This window comes from Balaenoptera ricei, chromosome 16, assembly GCF_028023285.1.
Source record: "Balaenoptera ricei isolate mBalRic1 chromosome 16, mBalRic1.hap2, whole genome shotgun sequence".
In the NCBI taxonomy this organism is placed as follows: Eukaryota; Metazoa; Chordata; class Mammalia; order Artiodactyla; family Balaenopteridae; genus Balaenoptera; species Balaenoptera ricei.
Window position 1 is genome coordinate 52,232,872 of NC_082654.1, and position 25,827 is coordinate 52,258,698.

At 37.8% G+C, this 25,827-nt stretch overlaps 1 protein-coding gene across 12 annotated transcripts in view; it reads right to left on the bottom strand.

The window, feature by feature from the left end:
* Window positions 1-25,827, bottom strand: part of CCSER2 (coiled-coil serine rich protein 2) — a 157,912-nt gene that overhangs the window by 59,109 nt on the left and 72,976 nt on the right. For 6 of the 12 annotated variants that reach the window (XM_059899507.1, XM_059899505.1, XM_059899506.1 and 3 more), the window contains 2 exons: window positions 21,434-21,596; window positions 797-992 (listed from right to left, as the gene is read on the bottom strand). In XM_059899507.1, the coding sequence (XP_059755490.1) occupies window positions 797-992; window positions 21,434-21,596 (359 nt within the window). Of the gene's footprint in view, window positions 1-796; window positions 993-21,433; window positions 21,597-22,300; window positions 22,424-25,827 lie in introns of those variants that run through there. The other 6 variants (XR_009497904.1, XM_059899510.1, XM_059899508.1 and 3 more) reach the window with 2 other exon arrangements.

Below are 25,827 nucleotides of genomic sequence, written 5' to 3' on the forward strand. Positions count from 1 at the left end.
CCTGATCATAAGAAGTTAGGATATACAATCCTGAGGAAGGTAACTCAGAATGTAAACTGAGCAGAAAATCCAGACTGTTCTTTCTCAACCATAATTTTAAGTTAAACTTGCCCAGTCTACAAAATACAAATATAGATTTAAAACTAAACAAAATATATTCCCAATTTAAAATTAGTATTTTATTCCTTAGCTTTCTGCTTTGCATTGGACTTTGCCTGTATGTGCTCTGGTCAAACAAAGAAAGTGCTATTGAATCAGAAGCCAGGTTCTACCATCAGCTCACCATGTGTCTTTGGACAACCACATCATCTAGATTTTCTCCAAAAAAAAATGAGAAGACTGGGGATGACTAAACTTGAAGGTTTCAAATAAAAGTGAAATTATATGATTATGTAAATTGCTATTCCTTATTTCTCACTTAGCTGAAATTATAGTAGCAGCCACTGAGGACTGAACACCTACTATGTTTCAGGTATTAAATCACTCAATTTGCAACTACTAACTCTAACTCTCTCAACAACCTTACAGTGCAGGTACTATAAAAACAAGGAAACAAGCAGAGAGTTTACCAAATATCACATAGCTCATAAATGCTGGGGACTGTATTGAGACCACCATGCAAAATCACACATTTTTTTTTCCTCTCAGAGAAGTTCCTATTATGTACTATTTAAACCATTATTTCTCCACAAATCTAAGTAGACATTAGAAATTCAACTTTACTTTAAAAATAAGTAAAGTCAATCCATTTTGCAATTCAAAATATCAGAGCTGAAAACGTTCACTACATACTAACCTGATGCAGCAGCCGTTTCAGTTTGAGTAACTGAGTTTTTACAGCGGTGCAATCCTGAACCATGTGCCGGAGGGTCATCTCATCCAGTATCACTGTATTTTCTGGTACATCTACAAACATCTTCTGAGCCTGGAAAAAGGGGATCCCTCCATAGCTTTCAAAATGACCCAAAGGAGATTCTCTATAGGGAGAGCCTCTGGAAGGGCAGGGGAAGAAGTTGGAGGGAAAAGATATACAATATAATTTCAGAAAGAAATAAAGGTTATAAAATTATTACAGTGATTATTATAAATCATTTATCATTATCACAAAGCCTTTGACTTTTACTCACTTCAGATACTGAATTTGTTTCCACTGAAAAGTTCAATCAATCCTAGTTGTCATTAACACAATTATCATCTGCACTCCCTCCTTTTGTGTATTTTACACATTGGTTAAGTAAATCTTATTCCTTAGGAACTAGAGTAGAAGCAAAAACCTCTGAGGAAAGGCCTTGCCTGGAAAAAATTATATTTATTTTACTTTTCTGCACTGATAGTCTGATCTTTAGCTTCTAATTTTAATTACCCTCTTAAACTTCACATCTTTTTTAGCTGCATAACTATGCTACCCTCATTAATTCCCAGTTTGGACACACCCCTGGACTCCTATGTCTTCAAAGTGCCAGCAGACAGTTAAGACAGATACACTGTTATTCTTCTGTTTTTACATTGTTGATAAACCATCTTTTCCAATAAAGATTAAACAAGGTTTTACAGAAGTCTTATACATACCACATATTTCCTAATCTTAAAGTACCTTAAAAAAAACTACTCAAAAAATTTAAGCTTCCCTTTAGTTTCATGCAATAACATACATGCTGAATAAGAGGGAAAAAAAAACCAACACAACTACAGATAATGTGTTTCACGGACGTGAAAAACACAATGTTTTAACCAGAAGTCATAGCTATAGCAATTTAAAAATTACTGCATTCACATTACACATAATTCCAGGTGGTTTTTAAGACAGTAACTTGTTATATGTGTGAAATCTCAATATTTAAAGTAATACATTGAAAAAGTATTCTCCCCAATATAACGGCTACATTAACATATTAGGATTAAAGTTAAATTCATGGATGCATTAAATTTCAAAAGTAGAAATACAGTTTCTATTAAATTTTCTAGCTTTTAACAAATATTCCCAAATCTCTAAATTCTCAAATATTCAATATGAGATTGGTTTTCATAAGATTATTTTTCTCTGAAGCTACTTCTCATACTTGATTTCAGGCCTGATTTTTCTTTTAACCAAAGAAGAGATTTTTAAGAACCTTTAAATTGCTGATCCATAGATAAGAATTTGTTCACAGTTAATTGTTTTACTTTTACAGATTCAAAATACAGTTGAATTATTAAATTTCAAATACTGATCGATTATTAGTAGGAATTTACCATCCATAACTGAATAGAGAAGCTATACACACATTGATGAAAAATTTTTTAAATAGTAAGACAAAAAGATAGAATCACTTGGCAAATGAATAGTAGAGACAAGAGTTATGTTTTTGGAGAAAAAGCTGACATACTTTGGGAAATTTTCTTGGGTAGGAAAGAAGCTGGGATGAACTATAAAGTGCGAGGTTTGAGTTGGACTGAAATGAAAGGTAAAGTTTTCTAGAAAAAGAAAATGAAAATAAATGGCACAAAAGTGCATGTTTTTCAGGGACAAGGAGATTCTTATACATGGCGTATGAGACTACAGACAGCCTGAATACAATTTATTCTTCAACTTCATCCCTCAATATACCTGCCTCCCTCAGACTGACTTCTTAATCCATAGCCAGTTACCTGAGACTGCCAAATCACACGACAATCGCCCTCATCTCCAAACCCATGTCCTCAACCTCTCTGTACTCTTGGCCAATCTACCCATTCTGTCCTCCACTGCACACTTGATCTGGAGAATGAAAACTCCTCTTCAATTTAAATTAGTTAGCTCTTCCTCAGGGAAAGCTTCCTTAATCCCCTAAAACAGCACTTGGTACTTCCACAGGTGTCCTTATAGAGCCTTCTGCTGGACCCCATCACAGTACTTGCCACAATACATTGCATTCACTTGCAATCCATGCCAAATGATAAACTCCATGAAGACACAGACTGTGTCTTCTTTTTTCTGTCAGAAACGACTTTTGTTTGTTTATTTTTGTTGTTGTTTTTATTGAATGAGTAACAAGTATGAATTTTAACCACTAGGTTGGTTTTTCTTTTTAAGCTTCCGTCTCTGAAATTCTAAAATTCTTTAGCTGTGACATGAAAAAGCACTACTTTAAAATTATAATCTGGAAGCAGTCATGTTAAAAAAGTTCCAGATAATAATAAAATTAAAATTACTTTTTATTTTACCAGATGAGTAAGAGAAAAAGCAGAGAGGGAAGAGACTGAAGAAAACTGGTCTGGAGTCTACAGCATGAGAATCAGGAATAGAATAATGGCTTATATTAGGTTTAGACATAAATATGAACCACATGCAAGGGACTAACGAATTAAAAACATTTCAAAGGAAGTGTCAACAGGTCTTGATCACTAACTGAATATGGGGACAAAGAACTGGCATCTAGAAAAGCCATAATAGTATAAAAGAGACACCTCTGGCCTAGGACTGAAGTTTATATCTTGGCTGACAGTAACTAGCTCTTAAAAATACTTAATATCTTTGGGCCGTAGTTTCTTTAGTTCTCAGTGTTGTCCAGTGCCTACCAAATAAAGTTCATATGCCTTAGGCTGCATTTCAAATACTTCCACCGTGAGACCCAAAACTAAACTTACATCTTCTCCTAGTCCTGATGCCCCTTAACTAGATAAAATTGTTTTATGATGCTTAACTTCTTTCACAGCATAAGTGAAAGAAATCTGCATAAATATCACCTCTAACTTGATGATAACTTGAAAACAGGGACTTATTCATTTTTATATTATTCAATTAATGCACAGATTATCTGAGTTCAAATCTCAGCTCTGTCACTCACTAGCTATATAACACACCAGGCAAGTCACTTTATCTATGCTTCATTTTCCTGAGCTGTAAAATGGGGATAACAGTATTTATCTCATTAGGTTGGTATAAGGATTAAATGAGGTAATAATATATGTTAGAATGCTTGGAATGGTGCTTGACTTATAATAATTGTTAAACAAAAAACAATTACTACGTATTATTATTATCAATAATTTCTAACTTCTCTATATTGAAAATTTTTTCTAACATAAATGTCAAAAGAATACCATAATGCCATATACCCTTTGCCTAGATTCCCCAATTGATAAATGTTGACAAAATGCTTTACATCTATGTGTATATTTGTTGCTAAACCATATGACAATAAGCTGGAAATAACATAACACCTCAATGAGGGCCATTTGAAGGTTGCTGGAAAAAATGAATATAATTGAGAAGGCTCAGAGGCAGAAGAAGACAAAAATGAAACAGAAAGCAAATACATAATGGAGGTTATTTTCAGAAAATAAAAGGACACTGTTAAAACAGGAGAAGAAAAAAAATAAGATAATGAAAGATAATGAAGATCTTGAAATTTCACATTCTGAGAAGATGATGCAGTTCACATAGGAAAACCTGAACTTTTGAAACAGAATGAGAGGTAAAAACGTGAGACAAAAGAGGAATTACTGGATGGAGGTTCCTTAAAAGACTAAAAATAGAACTACCATATAACCCAGCAATCCCACTACTGGGCATATACCCTGAGAAAACCGTAATTCAAAAAGAGTCATGTGGGGAGGAGAGAAGATGGCGGAAGAGTAAGACGCGGAGATCACCTTCCTTCCCACAGATACAGTAGAAATACATCTACACGTGGAACTGCTCCTACAGAACACCCACTGAACGCTGGCAGAAAACGTCAGACCTCCCAAAAGGCAAGAAACTCCCCCCGTACTTGGGTAGGGCAAAAGAAAAAAGAAATAACAGAGACAAAAGAATAGGGACGGCACCTGCACCAGTGGGAGGGAGCTGTGAAGGAGGAAAGATTTCCACGCACTAGGAGCCCCTTCGCGGGCAGAGACTGCGGGTGGCGGAGGGGGGAAGCTTCGGAGCCACGGAGGAGAGCGCAGCCACAGGGGTGCGGAGGGCAAAGCGGAGAGATTCCCGCACTTCCCGCACGGAGGCTCGGCGCTGACCAGCGCTCACCAGCCCGAGAGGCTTGTCTGCTCAGCCGCTGGGGCGGGCGGGGCTGGGAGCTGAGGCTCGGGCTTCGGTCGGATCGCAGGGAGAGGACTGGGGTTAGCGGCGTGAACACAGCCTGAAGGGGTTAGTGCACCACAGCTAGCCGGGAGGGAGTCCGGGAAAAAGTCTGCAGCTGCCGAAGAGGCAAGAGACTTTTTCTTCCCTGTTTCCTGGTGCGCGAGGAGAGGGGATTCAGAGCGCCGCCTAAACGAACTTCAGAGACGGGCGCGAGCCGCAGCTAACAGCGCGGATCCCATAGCAACAGGGGCGCAGAGGAAAAAACGGAGAGACTCCCGCACAGAGGCTCGGCGCCGAGCAGCGCTCACCAGCCCGAGAGGCTTGTCTGCTCCCCCGCCGGGGCGGGCGGGGCTGGGAGCGGAGGCTCGGGCTGCGGTCGGATCGCAGGGAGAGGACTGGGGTTGGCGGCAGGGAGAGGACTGGGGTTGGCGGCGTGAACACAGCCTGAAGGGGTTGGCGCACCACAGCTGGCTGGGAGGGAGACCGGGAAAAAGTGTGCAGCTGCCGAAGAGGCAAGAGACTTTTTCTTGCCTCTTTGTTTCGCGGCGCGCAAGGAGAGGGGATTCAGAGCGCCGCCTAAACGAACTCCAGAAACTGGCGCGAGCCGCGGCGATCAGCGCGGACCCCAGAGACGGGCGTGAGACGCTGGGGCTGCTGCTGCCGCCTCCAAGAAGCCTGTGTGCGAGCACAGGTCACTCTCCACACCGCCCCTCCCGGGAGCCCGTGAAGCCCGCCACTGCCAGGGTCCCGTGATCCAGGGACAACATCCCCCGGGAGAACGCACTGCGCGCCTCAGGCTGCTGCAACGTCACGCCGGCCTCTGACACCGCAGGCTCGCCCCGCCTCCTCTGTACCCCTCCCTCTCCGCGGCTTGGGTGAGCCAGAGTCCCCGAAGCAGCTGCTCCTTTAACCCCGTCCTGTCTGGGCGGGGAACAGACGCCCTCAGGCGACCTACACGCAGAGGCGGGTCCAAATCCAAAGCTGATCCCCAGGAGCTGTGCGAACAGAGAAGAGGAGGGGAAATCTGTCCCAGCAGCCTCAGAAGAAGCGGATTAAAACTCCACAAACAACTTGATGGGCCTGCATCTGTTGAATACCTGAATAGACAACGAATCATCCCAAATTCAGGAGGTGGACTTTGGGAGCAGGATATATTAATTTTTCCCCTTTTCCTTTTTTTTTGTGAGTGTATATGTATATGCTTCTGGGGGAGATTTTGTCTGTATAGCTTTGCTTTACAATAGCTTTATTTTACTTCACTATATTATAGCTTCTTTCTTTCTTTCCTTTCTTTCTTTCCTTCCTTCCTTCCTTCCTTCCTTCCTCCTTCCTTCCTTCCTTCCTTCCTTTCTTTCTATTTTTTCTCCCTCTTACTCTGAGCCGTGTGGACGAAAGGCTCTTGGTGCTTCAGCCAGGCATCAGGGCCGTACCTCGGAGGTGGGAGAGCCAACTTCAGGACACTGGTCCACAAGAGACCTCCCAGCTCCACGTAATACCAAACGGCAAAAATCTCTCAGAGATCTCCATCTCAACATCAAGACCCAGCATCACTCAATGACCAGCAAGCTACAGTGCTGAACACCCTATGCCAAACAACTAGCAAGACAGGAACACAGCCTCATCCATTAGCAGAGAGGCTGCCTAAAATCATAATAAGGCCACAGACACCCCAAAATACACCACCAGACGTGGACGTGCCCACCAGAAAGACAAGATCCAGCCTCATCCACCAGAGCTCAGGCACTAGTTCCCTCCACCAGGAAGCCTACACAACCCACTGAACCAACCTTAGCCACTGGGGACAGATACCAAAAACAACGGGAACTACAAACCTGCAACCTGTGATAAGGAGACCCCAAACACAGTAAGATAAGCAAAATGAGACGACAGAAAAACACACAGCAGATGAAGGAGCAGGGTCAAAACACACTAGACTTAACAAATGAAGAGGAAATAGGTAGTCTACCTGAAAAAGAATTCAGAATAATGATAGTAAGGATGATCCAAAATCTTGGAAATAGAATAGACAAAATGCAAGAAGCATTTAACAAGGACGTAGAAGAACTAAAGAGGAATCAAGCAATGATGAAAAACACAATAAATGAAATTAAAAATACTCTAGATGGGATCAATAGCAGAATAACTGAGGCAGAAGAAAGGATAAGTGACCTGGAAGATAAAATGGTGGAAATAACTACTGCAGAGCAGGATAAAGAAAAAAGAATGAAAAGAACTGAGGACAGTCTCAGAGACCTCTGGGACAGCATTAAACGCACCAACATTCGAATTATAGGGGTCCCAGAAGAAGAAGAGAAAAAGAAAGGGACTGAGAAAATATTTGAAGAGATTATAGTTGAAAACTTCCCTAATATGGGAAAGGAAATAGTTAATCAAGTCCTGGAAGCACAGAGAGTCCCATACAGGATAAACCCAAGGAGAAACACGCCAAGACACATATTAATCAAACTGTCAAAAATTAAATATAAGGAAAACATATTAAAGGTAGCAAGGGAAAAAAAACAAATAACACACAAGGGAATCCCCATAAGGTTAACATCTGATCTTTCAGCAGAAACTCTGCAAGCCAGAAGGGAGTGGCAAGATATACTTAAAGTCATGAAGGAGAAGAACCTACAACCAAGATTACTCTACCCAGCAAGGATCTCATTCAAATGTGATGGAGAAATTAAAACCTTTACAGACAAGCAAAAGCTGAGAGAGTTCAGCACTACCAAACCAGCTTTACAACAAATGCTAAAGGAACTTCTCTAGGCAAGAAACACAAGAGAAGGAAAACACCTACAATAACAAACCCAAAACATTTAAGAAAATGGGAATAGGAACATACATATCGATAATTACCTTGAATGTAAATGGATTAAATGCTCCCACCAAAAGACACAGGCTGGCTGAATGGATACAAAAACAAGACCCATATATATGCTGTCTACAAGAGACCCACTTCAGACCTAGAGACACATACAGACTGAAAGTGAAGGGATGGAAAAAGATATTCCATGCAAATGGGAATCAAAAGAAAGCTGGAGTAGCAATTCTCATATCAGACAAAATAGACTTTAAAATAAAGACTATTACAAGAGACAAAGAAGGACACTATATAATGATCAAGGGATCGATCCAAGAGGAAGGTATAACAATTGTAAATATTTATGCACCCAACATAGGAGCACCTCAATACATAAGGCAAGTACTAACAGCCATAAAAGGGGAAATCGACAGCAACACAATCATAGTAGGGGACTTTAACACCCCACTTTCACCAATGGACAGATCATCCAAAATGAAAATAAATAAGGAAACACAAGCTTTAAATGATACATTAAACAAGATGGACTTAATTGATATTTATAGGACATTCCACCCAAAAACAACAGAATACACATTTTTCTCAAGTGCTCATGGAACATTCTCCAGGATAGATCATATCTTGGGTCACAAATCAAACCTTGGTAAATTTAAGAAAATTGAAATCGTATCAAGTATCTTTTCCGACCACAACGCTATGAGACTAGATATCAATTACAGGAAAAGATCTGTAAAAAATACAAACACATGGAGGCTACACAATACATTACTTAATAATGAAGTGATTACTGAAGAAATCAAAGGGGAAATCAAAAAATACCTAGAAATAAATGACAATGGAGATACGACGACCCAAAACCTATGGGACGCAGCAAAAGCAGTGCTAAGAGGGAAGTTTATAGCAATACAAGCCTACCTCAAGAAACAGGAAACATCTCGAATAAACAACCTAACCTTGCACCTAAAGCAATTAGAGAAAGAAGAACAAAAAAACCCCAAAGCCAGCAGAAGGAAAGAAATTATAAAGATCAGGTCAGAAATAAATGAAAAAGAAATGAAGGAAACAATAGCAAAAATCAATGAAACTAAAAGCTGGTTCTTTGAGAAGATAAACAAAATTGATAAACCATTAGCCAGACTCATCAAGAGAAAAAGGGAGAAGACTCAGATCAATAGAATTAGAAATGAAAAAGGAGAAATAACCACTGACACTGCAGAAATACAAACGATCATGAGAGATTACTACAAGCAACTCTATGCCAATAAAATGGACAACCTGGAAGAAATGGACAGATTCTTAGAAATGCACAAACTGCCGAGACTGAACCAGGAAGAAATAGAAAATATGAACAGACCAATCACAAGCACTGAAATTGAAACTGTGATTAAAAACCTTCCAACAAACAAAAGCCCAGGACCAGATGGCTTCACAGGTGAATTCTATCAAACATTTAGAGAAGAGCTAACACCTATCCTTCTCAAACTCTTCCAAAATATTGCAGAGGGAGGAACACTCCCAAACTCATTCTACGAGGCCACCATCACCCTGATACCAAAACCAGACAAAGATGTCACAAAGAAAGAAAACTACAGGCCAATATCACTGATGAACATAGATGCAAAAATCCTCAACAAAATACTAGCAAACAGAATCCAACAGCACATTAAAAGGATCATACACCATGATCAAGTGGGGTTTATCCCAGGAATGCAAGGATTCTTCAATATACGCAAATCAATCAATGTGATACACCATATTAACAAATTGAAGGAGAAAAACCATATGATCATCTCAATAGATGCAGAGAAAGCTTTCGACAAAATTCAACACCCATTTATGATAAAAGCCCTGCAGAAAGTAGGCATAGAGGGAACTTTCCTCAACATAATAAAGGCCATATATGACAAACCCACAGCCAACATTGTCCTCAATGGTGAAAAACTGAAACCATTTCCACTAAGATCAGGAACAAGACAAGGTTGCCCACTCTCACCACTATTATTCAACATAGTTTTGGAAGTGTTAGCCACAGCAATCAGAGAAGACAAAGAAATAAAAGGAATCCAAATCGGAAAAGAAGAAGTAAAGCTGTCACTATTTGCAGATGACATGATACTATACATAGAGAATCCTAAAGAGGCTACCAGAAAACTCCTAGAGCTAATCAATGAATTTGGTAAAGTAGCAGGATACAAAATTAATGCACAGAAATCGCTTGCATTTCTATACACTAATGACGAAAAATCTGAAAGGGAAATTAAGAAAACACTCCCGTTTACCATTGCAACAAAAAGAATAAGATATCTAGGAATAAACCTACCTAAGGAGACAAAAGACCTGTATGCAGAAAATTATAAGACACTGATGAAAGAAATTAAAGATGATACAAATAGATGGAGAGATATACCATGTTCCTGGATTGGAAGAATCAACATTGTGAAAATGACTCTACTACCCAAAGCAATCTACAGATTCAATGCAATCCCTATCAAACTACCACTGGCATTTTTCACAGAACTAGAACAAAAAATTTCACAATTTGTATGGAAACACAAAAGACCCCGAATAGCCAAAGCAATCTTGAGAACGAAAAATGGAGCTGGGGGAATCAGGCTCCCTGACTTCAGACTATACTACAAAGCTTCAGTAATCAAGACAGTTTGGTACTGGCACAAAAACAGAAATATAGATCAATGGAACAGGATAGAAAGCCCAGAGATAAACCCACACACATATGGTCACCTTATCTTTGATAAAGGAGGCAAGCATATACAGTGGAGAAAAGACAGCCTCTTCAATAAGTGGTGCTGGGAAAATTGGACAGGTACATGTAAAAGTATGAAATTAGAACACTCCCTGACACCATGCACAAAAATAAACTCAAAATGGATTAAAGACCTAAGTGTAAGGCCAGACACTATCAAACTCTTAGAGGAAAACATAGGCAGAACACTCTATGACATACATCACAGCAAGATTCTTTTTGACCCAGCTCCCAGAGAAATGGAAATAAGAACACAAATAAACAAATGGGACCTAATGAAACTTAAAAGCTTTTGCACAGCAAAGGAAACCATAAACAAGACCAAAAGACAACCCTTAGAATGGGAGAAAATATTTGCAAATGAAGCAACTGACAAAGGATTAATCTCCAAGATTTACAAGCAGCTCATGCAGCTCAATAACAAAAAAACGAACAACCCAATCCAAAAATGGGCAGAAGACCTAAATAGACATTTCTCCAAAGAAGATATACAGATGGCCTACAGACACATGAAAGAATGCTCAACATCATTAATCATTAGAGAAATGCAAATCAAAACTACAATGAGATATCATCTCACACCGGTCAGAATGGCCATCATCAAAAAATCTAGAAACAATAAATGCTGGAGAGGGTGTGGAGGAAAGGGAACACTCTTGCACTGTTGGTGGGAATGTAAATTGATACAGCCACTATGGAGAACAGTATGGAGGTTCCTTAAAAAACTACAAATAGAACTACCATACGACCCAGCAATTCCACTACTGGGCATATACCCTGAGAAAACCATAGGTCAAAAAGTGTCATGTACCACAATGTTCATTGCAGCTCTATTTACAATAGCCAGGACATGGAAGCAACCTAAATGTCCATCGACAGACGAATGGATAAAGAAGATGTGGCACATATATACAATGGAATATTACTCAGCCATAAAAAGAAATGAAATGGAGGTATTTGTAATGAGGTGGATGGAGTTAGAGTCTGTCATACAGAGTGAAGTAAGTCAGAAAGAGAAAAACAAATACAGTATGCTAACACATATATACGGAATCTAAGGAAAAAAAAAAAAAAAGGCCATGAAGAACCTAGTGGCAAGACGGGAATAAAGACACAGACCTACTAGAGAATGGACTTGAGGATATGGGGAGGGGGTGGGGTGAGATGTGACAGGGTAAGAGAGTGTCATGGACATATATACACTACCAAATGTAAAATAGATAGCTAGTGGGAAGCAGCCGCATAGCCCAGGGAGATCAGCTCGGTGCTTTGTGACCACCTAGAGGGGTGGGATGGGGAGGGTGGGAGGGAGGGAGATGCAAGAGGGAAGAGAAATGGGAACATATTGTATATGTATAACTGATTCACTTTGTTATAAAGCAGAAGCTAACACACTATTGTAAGGCAATTATACTTCAATAAAGATGTTTAAAAAAAAAAAAAAAAAAAAAAAAAAAAAGAGTCATGTATCACAATGTTCATTGCAGCACTATTTACAATAGCCAGGACAGGGAAGTAACCTAAGTGTCCATCGACAGATGAATGGATAAAGAAGATGTGGCACATATATACAATGGAATATTACTCAGCCATAAAAAGAAACGAAATTTGAGTTATTCGTAGTGAGGTGGATGGACCTAGAGTCTGTCATACAGAGTGAAGTAAGTCAGAAAGAGAAAAACAAATACCGTATGCTAACACATATATATGGAATCTTTAAAAAAAAAAAAAAAAAGGTTCTGAAGAACCTGGGGGCAAGACAGGAATAAAGATGCAGCCATAGAGAATGGACTTGAGGACACGGGGAGGGGGAAGGGTAAGCTGGGACGAAGTGAGAGAGTGGCATGGACTTATATATTCTACAAAATATAAAACAGATAGCTAGTGGGAAGCAGCCGCATAGCACAGGGAGATCAGCTCAGTGCTTTGTGACCACCTAGAGGGGTGGGATAGGGAGGGTGGGAGGGAGACACAAGAGGGAGGGGATATGGGGATATATGTATATGTATAGCTGATTCACTCTGTTATAAAGCAGAAACAAACACACCACTGTAAAGCAATTATACTCCAATAAAGATGTTAAAAAAAAAAGAGGAATTATTGGAAAAATACCTCATGTTAGGTTAACAGTCATAAATTTGTACTTTTGTACAAATTTTAACAATCATGGACTTCTAGTAGGGAAATTAGACCATGAAAGCAACAAAAGACTCCAAGCTGCTTTGGGCAAAACACTGGAAGGTTGGCAGTGTGTTTGCAAAGGAAGAACCTATGTGGCCAAACATAGGCCAAGACGGCTAGTGTATATGAAGAATTGAACCAATACATGCATGGATGAAGGCAAAAATTATTTCAGTGGTTACAGAAGCATAAGAATGAAATGCTCACTATCATCAATATTATTTAACATTGTTCTATAAGTACAGCCAATAAAATCAACAAGAAAAACAACACAATCAGAATAACTACAAAAAGGAATTTTTAAGAAATAAGCTTTTTTAAAACCAATTCAAACTTAATCCATATACAGTAGCAGCACCTGATATGCAACCCACACACCTAATAATCACATTGCTACATAATCACTTATTGCAGTTTTAAAGTAATCTCCCCAAATTATATGGCTCTATCCATATATTTATATTCTTCACCACTACTATCAGAGCTTCTTGATTACTAAGATGTGTGATTTTTGTGCAAATCTTAAGATTTGTGATTCATAGGTTAGACTGGTGAATGGAGATTGTGTGTGTGTGTGTGTGTGAGAGAGAGAGAGAGAGACAGAGACAGAGAGAGATTGAGATTTTTCTTCCTTATTTATTTCCTAATCTGAGTCACAGGTTGACTTCACAAAACCTTTGTTTCTTTTCTCACCATTAATAAAAACTGTATATTAAAAGTTAAACATATGTATTTTTAACTTCTTGGTCACATTTTTTTAACGCTAGATTCAACATAATCTCAATTAAAATCCCAGCAAGTTATTTTGTGGGTAGCAACAAAGTGATTCTAAAGTTTATATGAAAAGGCAAAAGACCCAGAATAACCAATACATACTGAAGAAGAAGAAAGTCAGAATACTGACACTATCTGACTTACAGATTTACTCTATCAAGTGACAGTAATCAAGACTGTGGTACAAAAAAACAGATCAGTGGAACAGAATAGAGGGTCCAAAATACACCCATATATATGTATGGTAAAGGAGCAATGGCAATTCAAAGGAGAGAGGACAGTCTTTTCAATAAATAGTACTGGAGGGCTTCCCTGGTGGCGCAGTGGTTGAGAGTCTGCCTGCCGATGCAGGGGACACGGGTTCGAGCCCTGGTCTGGGAGGATCCCACATGCCGCGGAGCAACTAAGCCTGTGAGCCACAACTACTGAGCCTGCGCGTCTGGAGCCTGTGCTCTGCAACGAGAGGCCGTGACAGTGAGAGGCCCGCGCACCGCGATGAAGAGTGGCCCCCCGCTTGCCACAACTAGAGAAAGCCCTCACACAGAGACGAAGACCCAACAGAGCCAAAAAGAAATCAATCAATCAATAAATAAATTAAAAAATAAAATAAAATAAAATAAATAGTACTGGAACAATTAGACATTCACACCTTTCACAAAAATTAACTAAACATGGATCAAAGACCTAAATGTAAAATGTAAAACTACAAAATAACAACGAAGAAAATCCAGGTGACCTTGGCAATAAGTTTTTAGATATGACACAAAAAGTACAATACATGAAAGAAAAGACTGACTAGCTGTACTGCATAAAATTAAAAATGTCTGCTCTGTGAAAAATATCATTAGGAGAATGAAAACGCAAACCACAGGCTGGAGAAAATATTTGTAAAATATGTATCTGATAAAGGACTGGTATCTAAAATATATAAAGAACTCTTAAAATCAATAAGAAAACAGATAACCCAATTTAAAAATGAGCAAAAGATCTCAACAGACATGTCACTAAGAAGATACACAGATGGCAAATAAGTATATGAAAAAATGCTCAACATCATATCATTAGAAAATTGCAAATTAAAACAACAATGAGATGTCACTACACACCTATTAGAACAGTTAAAATCCACAACACAACACCAAATGCTGACAAGGATGTGTATCAACAGGAGCTCTCACTCATTGCTGGAGGAAATGTGAAATGTACAGCCATGGCAGTTTCTTACCAAACTAAACATACCCTTACTATATGACCCTGCAATCGTGTTTCTTGGTATTTACCAAAATGAGTTGAAAACTTACCCACATAAATGTTTAGAGCAGCTTTATTCATAATTGCCAAATCTGGAAGTAATCAAGAAGTCCTTCAGTAGGTGAATGGATAAACAAACTGTAGTTCATCCATACAATGGACTTTTATTTAGGAGTAAAAAGAACTCACTGTTCTTTAGTGATATAAAGCCATGGAAAGACACAGAGGAACCTTAAACACGTATTGCTAAAAACAGCCAATCTGAAAAGGCTACAGTCTGTTTCCAACTATATGGCATTCTGTTTAAAAGGCAAAGCTATGGAGACAGTAAAAAGATCAGTGTTTGTCAGGAATGTTGCCAGGGGGTAGGGATAGGGAAAGGGATGAACAGATGGAGGATGTGGGATTTCAAGGGCAGTAGAATTATTCTGTATGATACAGTAATGGTAGATATACATCATTATGCATTTGTCAAAGTCCATAGAATGTACATGCAACTTATTGCTTCAAGGCATTTAAAATGAAACCTAATATAAACTATGAATTTTAGTTAATAATAATGTATCAACATTGACTCATTAATTCTAACAAATATTCCACACTAATGTAAGATGTTAATAATAGAGAAACTGTGCATAAGAGGTGAGGGAATATATGAAAACTCCCTGTACTTTCTGCTCAAAATTTCTGTAAACCTAAAACTGCTCTAAATAATAAAGGCAAAATCCATGACAAAAGGAAAAGAAGGAAGTACTTACAGAATGGCAAAATAAAAGATCTCAAAAATCCTCTCCTCCATAAAAGCTCTGAGAACACTGGCAAATTTGTCAAAATCAACTTTTTCAGAGCTCTGGAATCGCTTGCAACAACTGAAGAGCACTTACTGAAAAAAACCAGCTGAATCTCATGAGAAGACCAAACTCTGTGACATCTTAATTTATTCTATTTCCCTGCCTCTCTTCCTAGCTCTGTGGTGGCTTCAAAAACAAAAGCTTTACAAGTACAATAGCTGTGAAATTCAGCAATCTCTAGCGGGTGGGATGGGAGGTAAAATGGGATTGGAACTCCCCAAAAGGCACCATTTCTAGAGAATTGTTACTATTTGACCTAAATGGCACCTCCCTAGAAAAGGCCCATTCTCAGCAGTTGTTTTATTTGGCCTCATTCAGAGCTCCCTCAGTGGGAACAGCCTTATCTCTAGTACATTTGTTTAAAAAAAAAAAAAAAAAAAAAATCAGTGGCAATTGTTTAAAATCTCAGCTGCCTAAGATGGCAATACCACTTGGGACAAACTAGAAGGTGACCAAAAAACTTAAAAGGAAAACCTGAGGAATGAGATGTACACAGGAGGCTTTGGAAAGCTCCAACATATTCCTGGGCATAGAGAAGGCCACACACGTGTGAAAGCCAAGGAAATACCTGAGAAGGTCTTAATCCCTCACCTTTTGCTGACCTTGAGCCTCTGAGCAAGCAGGAAATGAAGGCTAAGAAAGCGCTGCAATCTGCTTATCAGGTTGCTGAAGGCACCCCTGAACACACACACACAGGGAGCCCCTTGGCAAAAGGCTGGGAAACTTATTGGTGCAAGGCATTTAAGGAAATCGCTTTCTAATCATTAGCTCAACAAACTCCAAAAGATGATAAACCAAAAGAGAGACACATCATAGTTAAACTGTCAAAAACCAAAGAAAAAGTGAATCCTGACACAGCAAGAAAAAAGTGATTTATTATGTAGAAAACATGCTCAATAAGATTAAAAGCTGATTTTTCATCAGAAAGCATAGGGATCAAAAACGTTAAAAGAAAGCCTATCGGGGCTTCTCTGGCGGCGCAGTGGTTGAGAATCTGCCTGCCAATGCAGGGACACGGGTTCGAGCCCTGGTCTGGGAAGATCCCACATGCCGCGGAGCAACTGGGCCTGTGAGCCACAACTACTGAGCCTGCGCGTCTGGAGCCTGTGCTCCGCAACAAGAGAGGCCGCGATAGTGAGAGGCCCGGGCACCGCGATGAAGAGTGGCCCCAGCTCGCTGCAACTAGAGAAAGCCCTCGCACAGAAACGAAGACCCAACACAGCCAAAAATAAATAAATAAATTTATAAAAAAAAAAAAAAAGAAAGCCTATCAACCAAGAATCCTATATCCAGCAAAACTATCCTCTAAAATTAAAGAGAAACTAAAACATTCCCAGATAAACACAAACTGAGTGAATCTGTTGCTATCAAACCTTCCCTACAAGATATACTTAAGTTGGAGACTTTAATACCTCCTTCTCATTAATGGATAAAACAACTAGGAAGAAGGTCAGCAAGGAAACAGAAGACTTGAGCAACACTACAAACTAAGAAAACCAAACAGACATCCACAGAATATATGAGATTAAATTAGTAATCAAAAAACTCACTGCAAAGAAAAGCCCAGACCCAAATAACCTCAATGGTGAATTCTATAAAACATTCAATGAAGAATTAACAAAACTCCTTCACAAACTCTCTCAAAAATAGAAATGAAACACTTCCCAGTTCAATTTATGTGATAATATCAAAACCACAAAGACATCTCAAGAAAACTACAGACCAGTATTTGTTATGAATGTATACAGAAAAATCTTCAACAAAATACTAGCAATTTGAATCTAGCAACATCTAAAAGGATACCATGACCAAGAGGGATTTATTCGAGAAATGCAGGGTTGATTCAACATCTGAAAATCAAAGTCATACATCACAGTAACAGAATGAAAGGAAAAATTATTATCTCAATAGACACAGCAATAGCATTTGACAAAATCTAATACCCGTTCGTGGTTAAAAAAAACACTCAACAATACAGGAATAGAAGGGAACTTCCTCAACCTGATAAAGAGTATCTATGAAAACCCACAGTTAACGTCATACTTAACAGTGAAAGACCAAATGCTTTGCTCCTACTATCAGAAAGAAGACAAAGATGTCTGCTCTCATCACTCCTTAACTTGTACTGGAGATTCTAGCCAATTATGCAGGCGGGAAAAAAAAAGGGAAAGTATCCAGATTGAAAAGAAAAAGGTAAAACTATCTCTATTCTCAGATGACAGATCTTATATATAAGAGACTCCTAAGGAACTAGGGAGTCAGAAGGTTAAATGAATCATGGACATGAACATTGGAGGCTACACTCAGAGTTGCAGCAAAGCTTACAATGAAGAGGGAAAGTGAGCCAAGGGCCAAGATTTTTGTGAGCTAGGTATTGGGACCATTAAGGAGGAGTTGATAAAGCCAAATTCCCTAAGTGTCAAATGAAAGAGGCTTAAGAACACTTCATTTAGAAGTAACAATGAGGAGGGAAGACAAAGACCTCACCCCTAAACAGTACAGTACTAGAGTGCCTGGAAAATAAGAATCCTTCACATAAGAATGCTACTGAGGAATTAGTACATTTCGGAAAAAGTTACAATCAGGAGAATGTAGGTGAAGAAGTCAAGGATATGGGTTTGTTAAGATGTGAGAGAATTCCACATGGTTAATGGAGGGTGTAGGGAAAAAGGGAGGTCTGGGGAGAAAAGAGGAATAAAAGGATAGGCCAGGTGAAAAGAGAAACAGTACTGACAAAAATACAGAGAAAGTAGATCAGTGGTTCTGAACCACCAGTCCCCTGAGTTACAGATTAAGACATAATCCTGTAATTAATTATGACAACGATGGGAACTGAAGGACAGACAGGAAAGGGAACCAACAACATTCAAGAAGTCATAGAATGGGAAGAGGAACTTTTACACATGTAATATTAAAAGGCCCTGGGGTTAGTACATCCAAATCTTTTAAAATCAAGGTATAGAAAGAAAATAATAGTTTTAAGGTTTGCTGGAGTAAGGCTTATCTTGGATGAGATTTCTCTCTGTACCACCCATCCCCATAACTGGCTCTGAGAAATATAGAAGTCCCAAACCTCGCACAGCTACCCAAAAGCCTGAGGGGATCCATAAACTGGTTAACCTATAACTAGTCATAACAAACCAGTATGTGTCAGTTCACTTGTTGGGAAGTTCCGCGCTGAGTCAGATTAGCAATCACCAAGAGTTCTGTGCATTTCTCTCTCCTCATCGAGACTCACAAGTGTGGATGATCCACAAACCACTAGTCCCTCAAAATACACTGTGTAGAAGGGACTTGTCCTCATGTTTTGGAAAATGGCTACATATTTTCCTTTACCACCTTTTGCATCATCACAGTACTATAATTATATATTAAAGGCACTGCAGAGTCTACTATTTTAAAAAAAAATTAACTTCGTTTAACTTGTTCTTCCTATACTCATCTGATCAGAGTCTCCCTTTTCTACACCTATTGACATCCAGGAATACAGTTTTTGAAAAATGTTGCTTAACTTTTCTGACAGATAAATAATCAGTCTCAGCTTGATCATTGCCAGGGACAGAGACTGCTATCTCCAGATAATTCATTCCATTTTGCATATTCTGATTAATAGTCTCACAAAGCTGAAATTTGCCACCCTTTATCTTAAAATGCATAGAAAGTTTTGCTATCTACAGTTAGAGATCACATTTATTCATTCCTCCAAGTGACCTACCAATTCAGCTATGAACCTAAGAGCAGTTCTCTGAAAATGTCACACTGTTTCATACATGGTTTTGCACATGCTATTTTTTCCATCTGAATACTCATCCTTCTACAGAAACTGATCCTCTGCAATTGCTACAGTCATAGCTATCAGTTCAACAGTAACTTTCTTTATGCATCACTATCCTAGACAAAAACCTGTATGCTCCTGGAGTCCTGTATACAACACTTTGAGGCACCTCTCATCATTACACTGTACTAATACTGCATTATAACTATCTACATACCTGTCTCTCCCATATACTAAACACCCTGGCAGCAGGAAGTATTTACTACTCATATTTGTATGGGATGGAAAAGGCACAAGAGTCTTCTACCTACCTGATAATTGCAATGATTCCAACTGACCTCACACACCGCATAATTCTTTTTAACCTCCTCAAAACAATGCTCCAAGAAGCCAGTACCAATCTACAGCTTTCACCTCTCACACCATCTCCAAATTCATTCCAGCTTGAGAATTTAGCACAGAGCTCAACATACAGGTTCTCAAAAAATACTTGTCAAATGGTTGAATAAATCTTATAAGCAAAGGTTCATATTTTAGGTAGGCTTTTAAATTTTCATAAGTTGGCCTTAAATTTACCTTCTTATAATACCTTACCTTATATACCTTACCATCAAAGATGAAGGAAGCATCACCTTCATTATTAGCAATGAAGACTATCTTTACATCAGATTCCTGCCTGATAATATCAACTCTCTGATGTCCATTCCTTATCAAAAGCCCAGATACGAGAAACAGAACAGCCAAAATAATGCCTGGAAGGGTATGTACTCCATACATTCTTCTAGATCTTCTAAATTTTATCCTGGCATCAAATTTTACCAACAGAAGGATCTTTAGTTGGACCTCACTGTTTCATGATCCACTGTACAACTGCCTTTTCTCACTTAGAGTTTTTTGTAGCATGGATTGAAGAACATAAAGAAAAAACAGACTTAAGGAATTTATCATTATTTCTACTTTGGGAAGCTGTCTGAGACCTGTCCACTATATCACAAGGTATTCTCCTTATAAGAACTCATGCAAAGCAACTGCTTTCAGGTTTCTATCTCATAAAAGCAAATTAATTGAGAAACATACCCTTTGTCTTATGTATATTATAAATCTTCAAGTTTTGTTCAAGTTTTGTTCTTTGCTTTTGCTGCAAGGAATCTTAATTTTTTTTTCTTACTTCAAGAACTATACAGTGCCTTAAGTTTCCCCCCTTCCATTATGTCTTTGTCCCAATTTTATTATTTGTATTGTAAATGTGCTCCAAAAGGACCTCAAGTCCCTAGGAGAATGAGATGACAGAGTAAAAATGAAAAAAATTAATAACTGCCATCGGGTGTCTATAGTAAGTCAGACACTGTTCCAGGCACTTTTATCCCTGATCCTTGAACACTGAGAGAAAGGTATTATTAAGTATGTTTTACAGATGGTAAACTGAAGTAGAGAGGGGTTAAAAAATTACCTAAGCTCACAAACCTAAGTTGTACCAGGCCAGGGTTTGACCCCAGGTTTGAATGACTACACAGCCACACTATACGTAAGGTCTGACCAAATTAAAGACTATGCTACACTTCAAAAAGAAAAAGTATTCTAGTATAGTACTTGAGGAATTTTAAAATTTCAATTTATTATATAAGCAAAAGAAGACAAATCACTTGGCACTAATTTTACACATTAATATCTTAAACATAATAAACTTCAACAAAGTCAACATCTCCGATCATTCCCAAATAAGAACTAGAAAATCACACAAAAATTTAAAGTTCAAACAGCAGACGTAAATGTTTATATTCACGACAAAGCTAATGAAAAAAGATTTGAGCCAAAAGAAAAGAATTAGACATATTATTGCAATTAGTACCACATATAACTTGAAATGTTTTTTGGTGCCTCTAAAAACAAAGACGAAAAACAGTTTTGAGGGGTGGGGGGAAATATGATTCAAAACTAGTAAGATAGAAAATATAATCGACATTAGACTCACCTGCTCAAGTCACTTTTTCCATAGTGATGATAGTGGTCAGGATGGCTAAGGTGGTAATGTTCCTGTCCACTCCACCTCTGGGGTGGCCTTTTCCAAAATCCTTCTTGAGACTGCCGAACATTTCTGTCTGATCGGTCAAAGCGGTTCATATTGTCACACTCCACTAGACAAATTCAAAAGTGAAACACTAGAAACATGTACACACACTCTATAAAAGCTAACTACTTATAGCTCAATAATTAAATGCTGCTGAAAATATGAAAGTAATATTCTAAAAATACCAGCCATTTATGTTAGCTAACCACAAAATCAAGATTTCCAGAAGAAAAATGACTAGTTCTTTCAGTGAAAACCGAACTTTATATTATTCAAACTGAAGTAAATTATAGACCTTTCATTATCACAGTCACTTAAGTAACAACAGTCCTACTGTTTTAAAACAAGCAAATTATCCTTGAAATCAACGTTATACATTTTAAACACCAGTAGTCAGTTTTAAGTGGTTTTCATCATTATCAGTAGTTGGTTCTGACTTCAGAATGAAAATGACAAGAAAAAGTAGAAGATTTTAAGTCTGGTAGAGAACTCATTCCTAAAAATGAATGCCACAATTAATTTTTACTGATTTCAAGAAGCACAAATTAACTCTTCATCATAAACAAATCATATTTTTTAAATTAAGCTCACAGTTTTAGAAAGTAAAACGCTCCAATCTGCCGATAGTAGAGCTTGTTCAAAAATTCTAAAATGCCACTGAAAACAAAGCCAGTACTTTGCAGCAACAAACAGTACACTCCCTGAAATCCAAATGCCACAAAAACATGAAAAGAATTTCTTTGAAACACCCCAAGCTTCTCCTTCACTTACCCAAACACTTTTTCCTCACATATCTGAGCACTCACTAAAGAGAGTTACTTTGTACAAGGGAGACATTGTGTCGCTTGCTGCCTACTCAGACATAGCTGCATACAAGGCACTGACAAACAGGTCTTCCTTCCTGCTCAACTCCCAGCCCTCCCTGTGGGAAGCAAGCCCAGTTTACCCTGTGACTCCATCTTCATTCAGTGCTTACATAGCCTCTGAGTTAAGACTGTTACTAAAAATACAACTAAACACTAACCCAAGGCAGCAACAGGAAAGGTTTCTCTAGTCTGAGAATTATTACATGAGAAAGTTCAAATCCTGCATGTTCAGAATCCCTTGTGATAAGAAAGCTTTAGAAATCAACCTAATCCTCCCCAATTAAAAAAAAAAAAAAACTCACTATTTAAATGATTGTTTTAACTTAACCTAAACCTGAATTTGATACATGGAAAGTGTTTAATTACGGTATACCAGATAAAAACAAACTTCCCCACTCCAAAAAAAGGTTGATATAAAGTGTATATGTTCAATTCTCATATACACTGAACTCACTGTGAACACATTACTTGTATATGAGTAACAATGTAAATAAGGTTCTAAAAGACATTGAAATTTTGTTTATTAGAAAATTTCCATTAGAGAAATCAATTTGGGGAAAAAAACAATAGGTTTTATAGTTTAAAAAAAATTTTTTTAAAGAAAAATTTTTTAAAGAAGACTTACATTTGAAATTATTTCTAACAATTTCTCATCATCTTATTGGGATAAATTAAGATATACATATTTTTTTAAAGTTCAATAAAGAAAACCAGACTGTTAGGTAAATAAAGGCATGGTGACCATTATGCCACAAAAGTAAGGAGGAGAAAATAAGACAGCAAAAGAAAAATAAATTGAAAAATAATCCTAAGAAGGCTTAAAAATGCTTTTAGTTGACATTCACATTATACTCACAGACTCAGTTAAGTTCCTTAAGTATTTCTACATGGCATTAAAATGTTACTTTAGGTTAAGCAATTCTATATAACTGAGGGATAATCTATATCTACTTTTAAATCTGAATTCATATCTATTCTTAATTCACGCAGGTAAAATTCCATTCACTCCCCAAAAAAGAAATTCTGTAATAAGAATCTGATATATAATTAGTGTATCATCCACACAGTGCACTCAGAGTAATAAGAAGCAAACTAACCAGGAAAACAGGTCAGGAGATGGGGTTAAATGCTGTGGGAAATTATAATGCAGAAAATGATGTGCTGCTTTTGTATTTACTAAAGATTGTTGGTAATACACACAGGCTCCAAATAAAGCACTTTCATTGAAACATGAACTCAACCATCAGCATAACTGACAAATAGGCACCGGAAACAAATATTTTCCATGACTACAAAACACTCTTGTTAGAATTGGGACAGAGGGGGGAAAATGTCTCCTCCAAGACTCTGAAGGAAGGAAGGGTCCTGCTTATTCTACTACCTGCAGTACCCATCAATCATGTTTTGATACTTTAAAATGTTACTAAGAAGAGAATGCGAAATAACATTAGTGGTCATTTCTTAGAAAAGACTAAGGGCAGAGAAAAAGAAATAACATAGAAAATAAAGTGGAAAGCCAATAAAATTACAAGATGGAGTTAATTTAAAGCCAGTTTCCAGAGCCAATGAAGGAACAGGACAAACAAGACTAAGAAAGGAAATAAATCCTTCTGAATGTGTAATATCATTGGGAAGGATGAGGCAAACCTAAAGGCTTTCCAAAAAAAATTTTAACCAATATGTTGATCAAAACTATCTACACACCAGATTTGACCCTAATTATGAGTTTAGGAATAGAGAATAAATAAACGCCTTCTGAAGGGGCTTTCTAGCTCCCAAAGTAAACGGCAGATTTTAGTAGGTTTTTTACTATGAGTAGGAGACAGAATTTTCAGGACTTCTACCCTGTGATGAGGGAAAGAGAATCTAACATAGCTAACTGAAAAGTATGGGATATGGAGATGCCTATGTCTAACACTCATCATACCCATTTCTTCTGATTTGATAAAGAACGAAATATGACGCCAAAAGTAACCTAGATTCTTTCTAATAACTTAAAGTCCTAAGAAGATAATGGCTGACAAAGGTAGTATTTCTATCTATGACTAACAACTGGCTATGAAGATAGCAGGAAGAAATTATACATTAGAAAGTCTGGAAAGAATGTGTCATGCAGGAGGTTTTACAATCTGAACAAGAAAGCTTTTAAAATGAAATTTGGTTGAAAGAAGAAAAGCTCATGTTAAAAAAAAATCATGAAGTTGTTATTACTAAAAGCCATTAGTACTGAAAAAGAAAGATAAATTTCCAGAAGAAAATACAGTAACTGGAAAGTGGTAAAGGACAATACTACTGACCTCATATGACTATATCTCAATAAAATGTTTAGCAAAAAAGTGGCCTTAGGAAATATATTAATAACATGAAGTAAGTGCAATTTAATAGGCACCATAATTTGATGGGGTAGGATTCAGAAAGTAATTAGAAAGACATCTTTTTCAACAGAGAAGAGTTTAAAACAGAACAAGTAGAAGAAAGATCACACCTAAGAAAATGTATACTATGGAAATTTCATAAACCTAAGGATGATGCTATGCATGTGCCAAATGCTAGGCTTTAATCTGTAGGCAATGAGTGACCATTAGAAGTTTCTGAGCAAGAGAATAAAACAATACAACTATGCCTTTGGTATAACCAAATTGTTCATATGAGAGACACTTTAGAACAAAAAGCAAGCAAATCTCAAATACCCACTGGTCTGCTAAAAGAAATTCAGATTCCAAAATTTCCTTAAGAGATTCCTTGACCAAGGTAAAAGAAAAATATAAAAGAAAATGATCTCTCTTTTTAGATCCTCCCAAATTGCTACTCAAATCTAAAGTCCTTTTTCCTTTTATTCCTCTTCCTTCATTCTATGTTCAGTTTCCCTCTGCCCCATCTCTCCCTTTAACCTCTTTCCCTACCCCTCAAGCTGACCAGAAACCTAAAAAGCTCTATGCCTCTTAAAGTGAACCTTCCTTCAGAAGATGGAAGATTCTCTTAAGGTTGACTTGGATGTGGTCTCATCCTGAGCTGAGAGTCATAGCTACAGACTTTCTAAGGTCTAAACAAGATTGGGAGAAATTTCCAGAAGAATTTAGAATACTTTTAGCAACTGATAATCCAGGGCCTCCAGATCTATACCAATTAGTTCATACATTAGAAGGAAATCTAGGTACATAAAAACAGAATAGAAAAAGCATAGTGTGAAAAACCTAAAGTTGACTTAAGAACCCACGATTGTGTAGAGGAGGAAAGTTTTTCTCAACTCTCTTAGGGCCTGAAAATAAAACTGACAAGATAGATTAATGGGAGAAAAGCATACAAATTTATTTAATATGTGACAATGGGAGCCTTCATGAGGAAATGAAGACCCAAAGAAACAGACCTGTATATTTTTATGCTAGGCTTGATGAAGAGTAGACAGTCAAGGAGGAATGTGACAGGTTAAGG